This window comes from Pezoporus wallicus, unplaced genomic scaffold, assembly GCF_028554395.1.
Source record: "Pezoporus wallicus isolate ANWC-B61680 ecotype Strahan unplaced genomic scaffold, APGP_CSIRO_Pwel_v1 contig_13414, whole genome shotgun sequence".
Taxonomy (NCBI): domain Eukaryota; kingdom Metazoa; phylum Chordata; class Aves; order Psittaciformes; family Psittacidae; genus Pezoporus; species Pezoporus wallicus.
In genome coordinates, this window is record NW_026635828.1 from 33,207 (window position 1) to 44,663 (window position 11,457).

At 38.6% G+C, this 11,457-nt stretch overlaps 1 protein-coding gene across 2 annotated transcripts; it reads right to left on the reverse strand.

The window, feature by feature from the left end:
• Window positions 1-993: 993 nt before the first annotated feature.
• Window positions 994-10,685, reverse strand: LOC130593303 (programmed cell death 1 ligand 1-like). Of its 2 annotated transcripts, XM_057398343.1 has the most exons (8): window positions 10,499-10,685; window positions 8,339-8,407; window positions 7,309-7,662; window positions 6,497-6,778; window positions 5,145-5,255; window positions 3,321-3,371; window positions 2,200-2,265; window positions 994-1,155 (listed from the first exon to the last, which is right to left on the reverse strand). In XM_057398343.1, exons 2-8 carry the CDS (start codon window positions 8,391-8,393, stop codon window positions 1,133-1,135), a joined length of 942 nt encoding a protein of 313 aa, XP_057254326.1. In that variant the 5' UTR covers window positions 8,394-8,407; window positions 10,499-10,685; the 3' UTR covers window positions 994-1,132. The 2 variants fall into 2 exon arrangements, with proteins under 2 accessions (XP_057254326.1, XP_057254327.1); XM_057398344.1 differs by lacking the exons at window positions 5,145-5,255; window positions 10,499-10,685 and having other exon boundaries at window positions 8,339-8,458.
• Between the last annotated feature and the right edge of the window lie 772 nt (window positions 10,686-11,457).

The following is an 11,457-nucleotide window of genomic DNA, read 5'->3' on the forward strand; positions in this document are numbered from 1 at the left end:
TAGGTGTGTATTCCCCCTCTGTTGTAAGTGGAAAGTAATTGTGCAAAACAACTCATGGCACTAGAGGAAGAGCATGTGAGCCTGTCAGCCTGTATTCATAAAAATGAAGGCTGGAGATATAGCTTATTCTAAAAGCCTAATTTGTAAAATTAGATTAGACAAATTTTGGTTTGCATATCAGAGAAATATGAAGTAGAGCTTTTGATATCATGTTATCCATCACACATCCCGCTTGTCTAAAGAAGTAGCAAAATTCCAAGCTTCCTATCAACTACTCAGGAATCCAAGCACTGGCATTTTGGATGGTAAGGTTCAGATACGGAATTTAAAAAAAAATATTTACATTGCTTTATTTCATTACCTTACTCATCTGATATACAGCACTGTCACAGAAACTTACCTTTTCTCCTGCTGGGAAAATATAAATGTAACAGTTCCCACTGTCCAGTGGAGCTTGTTGAAGACATCAGCTCTCATTCCATGGAACTAAGCATGCACTAGTAACATTGGCTTGCAAAGGCTGATAATAACTAAAAGGAGCAGACTTTTCACTTTTACTTTAATATGCAAATAGCTGTTGCAGTCTCAAAGAGGAAGTAGAAAATGAAGAGGTTGTCTGGAAGGGGAATTGTGTGATGATATGAAACTATGTTTGTGTATTGCTGAGAGTCAGTGGTTTTTTCACAAATGGCCCTTATATTTCCAAAGCCATTCTTGCACTCCAGGAATAAATAAAAATTGGCCATCTCCTTCAGTGGCACTCAGACTGTGGCCTCAAAAAGCATGTTGGGAAGCAGGGGAAGGGGGGAGGGAGGGGGGAACAAAACAAAACAAACCAAAAAAACCCAGAAGATGCCCTATTCAAGAAGTAAATATGAAATTCATTATGATCATAAAGTGCTTTATCTTAGAGATATTTTTTACTAAAAGTGCATAAATTTAAGAAAGCAGAGACTCCAAGGACTTTTCATATTATAACAATTGCAGTTTTTTCTGAGTTAAAACATGAAAGAATATTGCCATTACAGAATAAAACAAACAAAAAAATGAATATCCCCCTTAATAGACAGGACACAGGACATCTGAGCTGTCAAACTTTCACCAGAGAGGAAAAGATCTTCCCCTACTTTCTTTAGGTCTTCTCAATTTGTATATCTGTAAAAGGAAGAATTGTATGAAAAATAGCAAACTACATGCTATTGGATTTACAAATTACAATAGTAAATGAAATCACAGAACATTTCGTGGTGTTGGGACGATTTCCTGGAGTTTGGAAGTACTAAAAAATTTTCTTTCATTGTCAAAATTAAAGATCTAAAATTAAATTAATTAAAAGGTCAAATAGAAAAAGTATATGATCATGGTAGTAAACAAAGTGCTAGTTCAAACACACTGGTGGGAAATGCTCTCGAGGAAATTGAGTGAAATTGCTGTGTCTTAGGTCCCCTGTTGTTTTAAAATCTTCAAGTTTTCCAGATACATTCAGGGCTCTATCTGTCTGTTGGTATCCATAGCAGCATATCCTTGGGCCCTAAGTCTTTGACTTGGAGATCTATACCTGCGGGACCAGCAGGCTTACCTTTGTGTATGTTTACTACAGTAAAACGTAGCAGGGAAGGATTCAGGATGTAATTAATGTAAGTGCTTTAGAAGTCAGCAAGAACATGAAAGAAAAACCTCAATAACTTCACCCTTAGTATACCCTTAATAACTTCACCATACTGTGATTCCATACCACAGTATGTTTAAGAGATTTCACAGATTTGGTCATTTATCTCGCTCATGCTTTGCTAAGACAGAATCTCATGGCTTGAGACTTGCGTAAGTGGCCATGATGGGTTAAGTTCTCCCTCCCTATTGCTGTCAGTGCTGCTTCAGTTATGCTGGCACAACTGTTTCTGTAGCAAAAGTGTGAGCTAGAGAAAAGACTAATTTGGATTGTTATGTATCTCCACATCACATTTTCCTTCACATAGCTTTTCTTTTTAAAATTAGTTATCTGATATAAGTCCTGGTATACAATGAATTAGGATAGTGATTTTGTACAAAAGAGAATAAGAGGCTGTAATTCTCTTGAAGGCTCTATCTGTTGAAACAAGGGACTAAACAAAATAGCCATGAATCAAGGCTCTGATGACCATGGATGATTTATGCTGTGTGCAATTTACTATTATTTTCCCCTTTATTATTTATACTTACATTTCAGCTCTTTGCCTTCAAAAGAAGCATCTCTGTAGTCATGTGTATCTGTATCTTTTGACAGCTCTTTAAACAAAAGACATACATATGGATAACAGTCAGCGTAGCTTAAAGTTTTTGTGTAGTAATAAATCTTAGTTAACAGCTGCTATCTCAGGCCATCCAGGAACCATGTGACTTAAATACAGATCAGGAGAAGAGGCTAACACTAGATGTTGTGTCCATTTGGGGCAAGTATACTTAAGAGAGGTTTTCTTAGGAAAACCCCCAACTGCCAGTATGAGCTAAGTTTCACACAGCAGTTTAATTTGAAGTGGTCTCCCAATAAAACTATAAAACAAATTTAAAACAAACAAACAAAACAAACAACCAGCCCCCAAAAATAACAACCAACCAAACGACATCCCCCCAAAATAACCCAACAAAATAACCCCAACCAGGCAAGAGCCATCATTAGAGAAGCCTGAATGATTTTGTTCTCTTCTCTCCCCCTGTAAATATTAACTCTCTGCACCCTTTCCTCTATTTCTCACTGTCATGGTGGTAGTGGCCATTCACTGAGCTTTGCTTTTAGCAAGTAGCATCAGTACCTCAACATGAGGAAACGTAAACTGTTAAGGAAGCTAAAGCTTCTTCCTGTGTTTCAACATAACCAAATGCACTGTCCTCAGTGTTGTGACAAACACCCCCCAAATGTATACCATGATACATAGTGTGAAAACATAGGATGATGCCACTGTGGCTCAAACTGCAGCATAGAATCTGCACACCAGGATGTGCTGCCATCCTGCAGTACATATTCCAGGTAGCATGTCCCATACTATCACAGACAAAACACAGCACACCACTCTGTCCTTTTCTTGTGCACATCAGAACTGCATCTACTCCTGGAACAAGTATGCTTTTATCTCACTTTTTCCTTTCAAGAGGTTAACATAGTAGTGAAAAGCCATTCTTCAACTGTAACTTCTTGTTGAATTTATAGTTACAAATTGAAAGTAGAAAGCAAAGTGAAAGTTGAATGTAAATTGCATTTGGTTGACACCATTTACACAGTCAATTCTCAAGCAATTATTTCCACAAGAATCACAGTCAGTTGGGTTTATGCCTTATGAACATACCTGCTGTTGCTGAATTAGCCACAGGTGTTCTGTGGTCCTTATTTACTCTAGCTGAAAGAAAATAAGAATTATCAAAATGAAAACAAAATACTTATTTTCGATCTAATGGGGGTTTAACCACACTGGTGGGAAGGGCACATTTAGCTTAGTATAATCACTGGTTCTCAAAAGACTCAATTTTCTCAAAGACTAACATATATTCTTCAGTGCCCCCAGCTTATCAGTTTCCTTTCCAATTTCCTTTCCTTGTTCCTAAGTCAGAACTCCATTGATACACTAACATCACTGGAAAATATTTGTTCAAATGGTTTCCCATGGTATATATTCACCCAGAATTTGAATGGATTGGGCAACAGGAAACAAGAATGGGATCACCTTCTCAGTGCTTTCTGAGTGAGGAAAAAGCCTGTTTTTCAGGGAGGTACTGTTCCTAAAAAGTCACTTGTCCAGTCATATAGGACAGCCTGTGTTTTAAAATAAAAACCTGTTACTACTACTTTAGCTTCTGAATCAACTAGCCATTTGACATGCACAGATATATAACATAACCATGATAATCATATACATCATGACATGTATATACATACTCATGTCTGTATACACGCTAACAATAAATATTACTCAAGCAATGTAGGAAACTTCTGACCCTCACTGAAATCCCCAGTGGGAATCTTCTGAGAAGTCAACAATTTTGCTGTCCTATCTTCCACTTTCATGTTCTGCTCCTATTCCTATCATGATCTTAGGACAAGTATATTCTTATACATGCAGGGTTATCTACAGGCCTTCTGCAGCCTGCTAATACCACCTGCAAGCCTATTAAACTTACAAGCATTTTGCACAGGACACATTTCCATAGCACCAAGAGAGGAGATGAGTTTGAACAAACAAAACCAAAAAAAACCAAAACCAACCCACACACAAAAAAACACTCTAGTGCCCTGTCTGCTCCATCAAAAGGAGCGTGACCAACAGGTGGAAGAAGGTGAGTCTTCTCTACTCTGCTCTCGTGGGACCCCACCTGCAGTGCTGTGTACAGTTTTGGGGTCCCTAACACAAGAGGAATGTGGACCTGCTAAAGTGAGGCCAGAGGAGGCCATGAAGATGATCGGAGGGCTGGAGCATCTCTCCTATGGAGACAGGATGAGAGAGCTGGGCTTGTTCAGCCTGGAGAAGAAAAGGCTCCAGGGAGACATTTGAGCAGCCTTCCAGTACCTAAAGGAGGCCTAAAGAAATATGGAGAGAGCATGTAGTGGAGGGGAGATTTAGATTAGACATTAGGAAAACATTCTTCACTATTAGGGCAGTGAGACACTGGCACAGGTTGCCCAGAGAAGTTGAGGATGCCTCATTCCTGGAAGTGTTCAAGGTGAGGTTGGACGGGGCTTGGAGCAACCTAGTCTAGTGGAAGGTGTCCCTGCCTATGGCAGGGCAGTTGGAACTAGATGATCTCTAAGGTCCCTTCCAACCCAAACCATTCTATGATTGTGTGAAACTTCCATTTCCAGCATGTGCATAAGCTATACTTTGATGTTTGAATAGACTAGACACTGATCTTATTATTCTACATCGTTACTCATAACAAAAATTAATAGAGATGCATGGGTAAGTGGTTTGTGAGGAGGTGACAACCTCGTCCACTCTGCTAATTTAACAAAGTATTTAACAAAGGAAGATAAAGAAATAAACAATGTGGTAAAAAAAAAGTCTAGTGTTTTCAGGATGAAGACCTAAGGAAGACTTGTATTATCTCATCCCACCTTTGCAAGGATGAATTAACAGATTTATGATAGCTGAGGGACACTAAATGAAGAATTTTAATACCTTTTCTTATGCAGAGCATAAATAGAGGCACTGATCCAGAGAAGGCAGTCACAATGAGAAATGCCCCAACAAACCGTCTGCTCTCAGGCCACAGAACAGCATCAGCTGAATCTTTGAGAAAAACAAGTGGGGGAATATATTACATACTTCCATAAACTTCTCCCTTTTCCTTTTATTTTCACCATATTATTTTTACTATAAGCAGTCTGGACACGATAACAACACTTTACATTGTGTCTAAGGTGAGATGTGACAGTACACTTGATCATATTTCATCCCAGTCAAGATAAAAACAGTCAGAACATATTAATATTAACCTTTGTTTCCTGCATTCTATGTGATAGTGCCTTTGATTCCCATTAAGAATCCTGTATGTCACCAAGGTACAAAATGTTATATCCAGCTTAGTTTCCTGTCAGTACTGCAGGAAGGAGCTGACTGAGAAAGAGAACAGAGAGTCTCTTTCATGTGGTAAAGCTCTTAATGCAAAGGGTAAGTGGTCTCCTTGAATCCCAGAGGCATTTCTTGTTAAAACCAAACTTGCCTGTTCACCATTTATTGAAAGGGTGACGGCTTTCTCACTGTCAGCTGCCAGTTTCCACCCCTTGCCAGTCCCAGAAAGTGTGCCAGCAGAAGCATCTTTAAAACTTCATGTGAACAGGACCAGGGAAATGAATTTACCAAGTTACAGTCTGATAAAAAGAAACACTGTTTTTCAGTTGGATTGGGTTTCCTGCCTGGTTGAAAGCCTGTGCAAGCAGATCAGGGTAGACTGAAGATACTAAAAGACTAACCAAAAGCAAAAGTAGTAGGGGTGGTACCCAGTTAAAAAGTCTAGAGAGAAATTCTATTGGTCATCTCCATTCATGCATCTTCCTTCAATCCAGACTTTATGAGGGGGAAAAAAAAAAGAAAGAAAAGTCTATGTACAGTTTGTGAAATGTAAGTATGCTTGAAACAAAGGTTGTGGTTGCAGGAAAAGACCATACTGTTCAAATTAATTTGAGTTATCAGCAAAACAGAACGTTCTTGGAAGGAGTGTTTAATTTATATGGGAGGGTTTCAAGGCTCTAAGCTATATGCTTTTCAAATAATAGACCTTTTTTAACACTCAGACTCAATTTTCACAAAACTGTAGATCACGCAAAATTCCTCTCCCTGAACTCTTTCCACACATGCATGATTAGTGTGTTACTATAGTGTAAGTGTACACTAGTAGCAAAACTTAATAACATAGGTATTTCTTTTTAGCATTTGAAAATTAGGTAGGACAGAGAAACTAGTCATGGCTGATTTAACTGGGACAAAATGATATGAAGTGTATTACCACAAATGAAATCTAGAAATGTTACCTGTTATGTGTAAAATGGCAGATGTATTTTCTTGCAGCTCTTTATTCCAGAATATACAGTAAAAAATCTCATCAGTTCTACTTTCGATGGTAAGGGTGCTTGTCACACGATACAGCTGGTCACTTCCAGTTTCGTAACTCGTGTTTGCCTTGTCAGTCAAATCTTCGTATTCTCTGTTTTGCCATATCACTTCAGCTTGTGGGTGTCCTTCTGACTGGCATGTCAACTTCCATTCGTTGTCTCCTGTGCTCACCACTCTTTGAGTTATAGTCCTATAGGGAGCTAAACAAATGGAAGACAATGATTACTAGTAGGAAGCTAGAAGAACAGCATGTGTTAGAAAGACACCTTTTCACCTTTTCTTTATCCTCAGCCCCTGGGTCAAGTTTCTGTACATCAGCTTGGATTTTGTAAATAATACCCAACAGGAAAAGCAAATATCACTACTATGTGTCTCCATAGTAACTGGAGGTACAGGATGTATTACAATTTTAACACTGTTTAGAAAATTGTATCAGCTTTCTGGTCTTTGTCCTGTCTAAATGGTTTTGCAACACCATTCCTCTTATGTCATTACGGAAAACAAAGGACAAAACATGGATTCAACCTAGACAGAAACACAAGCTATACAGAATATGGATTCAACCTAGATAAACCTACAAAGTTATACAGCTGCACAAGGGCTATGAGGTGGCTCCTGTCTCTGACAAAGTTTCTTTAAATGCTAAGCCAGACTTGGCTTACTTCAGGGATTCTTCTGAAATATTTTAACCATATCAGTAGCATTGAACCTCCTGCAGTAGCACACTCACCCTTTACTTTCAGATTGATTGTCTTGTAGTCAGCTCCCCCGTAGCCAATAACGCACTGGTAAAACCCTGCATCTCTGAGCTTCACATCAGTGATCTGAAGGAGAGACTGTCCCAGTTTCAGATTCTCTTTCAACAATCTTATTCTTCCCTTAAAGTCACTGTGCTGACTTCTGAAGTCTTCCTCTCCTTTGAGAAGTACGTAAACCTGCTTCTTTAACTCATCTTTCTTTTCCCAGCTGACACTTAAATCTCTAAACTTTAACTTCCCATTCACTGGAAATGTGCATTCCATGGTCACATTGTTCCCATGTTCCACAATGTAGAGTGACTGGGGAGCTTCAACTGTGAATAAAGCTTAAAAACAAAATTTGGAACAAAACGTATTTTTTCAGTTACAGGCCTAATCTTCAAAGTCATGTCTTTCTATACACATGGACATTTTAAGGACCAAAAGTATCTGCCCTGTTCAGAAAAGTTAAACATTTTTGCATGCACTTGCCCCAAGACTGGTACAGCCTATAAATAGGCTATTTATACCTGCAGACACCTGCTTTGCATGCAAAGCAATGAGATCCTGTACTAAAAGTAGGTGACAGTGCCTGCACAGCCCCTCAGCTGTTGTCTTCAGGACACTGTAACAGCCAGTTGCTAGGGCCTCCGATGGGAATGTTCTGGTCATATAAATGTCAACTGTTTTTACACATAATGTTAAAGAACACATGACAATTTTCAGGTTTGAGAGTGCCAATAAAACCTTTGTGTAACGCAAATGGTACCCTGCCAGAAATAGTGTCTATGCGAAGTACCAACAGGAATTTCAACCAGGCCCTGTACCAAAGCACATGTATTAAGCACACATACTTAGTTTAATGTAAAAGCATGCTAAGACCTTCTTATTTTAAACATTAAGAAAAAAATAAATAAATGCTGGTGCCTGAAGGAAAACTGAGGAATTAAAATTTCTGTGCTTATACATAAAAAAGAAACATACTTAAAGAGTTCTACAGCTTCTTATGGCTCAACCTCTTACCATTTAGGAAATGCCAGTAGAATAAAAATATATACAAAAGCATAAGCTTTTCCATGATGTAGGTAGAACCTAAAATGATAAAATAATAGACAAATATAAGTATCTGCTCATTTTGTAGCTTGCACTGCAAAACACACTTTTCAGTCATTCCACACAAGGAGCTGGACAAAAGGCACCGAATTCCAGATGAAAATATGACTAAATTGCACCTTTAACTACAGCAGATTACCAGGCAGAAAGTTTCCTGTGTGGGTACATGCAGGAAGAACAACTAATTTTATGCACTTGGTTGTGACAAAATACATGCACCTGTCAGTAAATAAGTACTCACAAATGTCCAGTCATTCCCCTAAACTAGCAGGGAGTATTGCTCCTGCTAGGAGGAGAATGGAGGAGTTTTCTGCATGCATTCAATGGAAGAAATACAACTTAATTCTTCCCCATCTGTTTGCCTCAGTTTAACATGTCAATACATTTCATAACTCCTGGTCTCCTAGTACTTATCACAGGGCTCATGAAGTCATGTGTTGTGAACAGAATTCATGTGGTAATGAGTATTTACACAATACTTAATACATTAATACTTAATGAGTATTTACACAATAATGCCTTTGTAAAACAGTGACAAAGTCAGCCTAGAAACAAAATCTGTTTTCTTGAATTCCTGCTGCTTTACCTCTGAATATGTAAATTATTTCAGTTTTCTGTCAGAAGTTTTTCCCCTCTTTATTGACACATTATTTTATACTCCTACACAATACTTTAACACTGTAAAACACTGACTCATGTCAATTCATACAGTTAACCTTCACAGGCCCGCCCACTGCACTTGCTAAGTGTGTATTTAAAGTCACAACAATACTAGTATCAAACACTGCCATCATTTTTCAATTTACTGTCAAGAAAAATTCAAACTTGCTGTAATGAAAGTCTTCCGTGACAGGCACCCGTAGAACTTTATCTACATGAAGTCCTCATCTTGGGTACCCAAACAACCACAACAATAAGGAAACATTGCCTTCAACTGTTTTCTAGTCATAGTTTCAGCATTGCATATGAAATTAGGCAACTGTAATAACAGTTATACTTCCTAACTGTTAAAATTCTATCTGGACTGTGACTCTTACCATTTTTTGTACAACATTTTCTCTTTCTTTCTCTGATTGTCAACTTCAAGATTATAATAAAGTAACAATATGGTCCTGAATCATAAGACATATGTACCTTTGTACTGTTGTGGCTTAAGGGAATTGGACTCCGCATAAGAATTTGATTCAAGCTACTTTTACCCTCAGATTGCTGCTGCCTGATCCCAGTAGGTTTGCAGAAGGCAATACAAAGAGCTAAGAAAGGGAGTAAACCTAATACAGGTTTTTATGCAGGCATGAGCAATTAAAAAAAGGTGTTCTGCTAATAGGGACAGAAAAATGCAAATAAGATCCTCACAATGAAAGATTTGTTTCATTGATAAATAAATCACAGGCTTCTTAATATGGTTAGCTACCCAATTCACCCCTTAGTCACAAGTGGTGTTTTTAAAAGCACTAGCAAGCTGCTACCTAATCCTGTGGTTACCTGAGGGTTTCCAGAGATACGCACACGAGAGTGCCTCCATCATGATTCCAGTCTGAGTAACAAGCAGTCCACAGCACCAACCAAGCACCAAAGTAAAACTTCTCAAACAAAGCAGAGGCATACTTATCTCACAAATCTGTTCTCATCATCCTTACCTAGAAGCAAGCCTGCAGAAGAGCAAGCCACTGAAACTAATGGGTATAGGTGCATACTTCCCTGTGCTCCCCACGAAAGAAAGATCAGACTTGTAGCATGCTGAGGCCCAAAATACTAGTTTTTTTGAAGTAGAAGCTGTAGCTGAGAGACTGCTCAGAGCAAATAGCCTGTGCACTACAATCACAGGAAGATACCCACACCCATGCATGCAACCCCTACACTTTTTTTGTCAGGAAATCTGAATGTCGGTATGAACTCCAAGAGAGGTTCTGATTAACTCCTGGAAGATACATGACAACAAGTAAGGTTTTAATGTTCTAAGACCCATGCTTGTATCCTACAATTGCTGAACTGTAATTTGCGTGCTTTCTTCCACTGTAGAGAAAAACATGCCTTACTACACACAAAAGAAGCATGGCTATTACTTACAAAATTTCTCAAGACTGAGAAAATCGGCTGCTGTACTCAATTTTTCACTTTCAGAGAGAAAAATAGTAGGTCCAGGTCAAATCCAGATGTGCATGAAGAAACCTGCTGCAATAACCATTACAGACCCTTCTGTTTCACCCTGAGCAGAAGGATTCCTTGTCTGGATTGGTTGAAGCAGGTCAAGATGTAGATGCCAATCAAAAACCTTTTCCAAAGCTGCAATCGTCTCATCGTTTTTTATATCGATCCTACCTCAACATCCCTTCTCTTCTGCCAGCTTCTGACATCTATGGCAAACACAGTTCTAGAAAAGCAAAAAGATATTCACTGGGAAAAAATATTTTTCAGTATCGCTGCTGTATGTTTACCTCACAATAAAATGAAGAAGGCAGGAAAACAAGAACTATTTGCCCCAAAACTTCTTGTGACAGAACTTAAATGTTGATATAACTCCACCCACTTCTTTAGGACACTTCCCCATTACTGGAAAATTCCCCATGACGGAAAATTCTTTATTGCTAATAGTGGTTTGCTTTAACCAGAGACAGAAATGTTGGGAAAATCAGTATATAAAATGTCACAGGCATTTTAAGAAACATGTCATCTGATCAAAGATACATGTGAGCAACAGTCCTTGGAACACCAGTAGCAAGAAGTCACCCATCTACACAAACTCAGGTTCCCTGCAGCATTAATCTAAGCCAGTGACAAACAGGTGCTAACAATGACTAAAAATATCTACACAATTGACTCACATCTGCAAAGGCCATAAGTAGGAATAATGGCAAGAGTATTACCCACCCTTCTACAGTAAGAATGACATTATCTCCTCAAGATTTTATCACAACGAAAGCCCCTTGCCCTGCTGCTGCGTAGTGTGAGCGCAGTTGTTAAGCCTATGCATTAGCTTACCAAAAATAAAGAGCACTCTCTTTTTCTTGATTCTAGAAGCCATTCCA

Coding starts and splice junctions, on each gene's coding strand:
- LOC130593303 (XM_057398343.1), bottom strand. CDS start 8,393: ATGGAAAAGCTTATGCTTTTGTATATATTTTTATTCTACTGGCATTTC. Junction 3,372..5,144: donor TATGCTCTGCATAAGAAAAG/GTATTAAAATTC, acceptor ATTTTCTTTCAG/CTAGAGTAAATAAGGACCAC. Junction 2,266..3,320: donor GGCTAATTCAGCAACAGCAG/GTATGTTCATAA, acceptor TTTTGTTTAAAG/AGCTGTCAAAAGATACAGAT.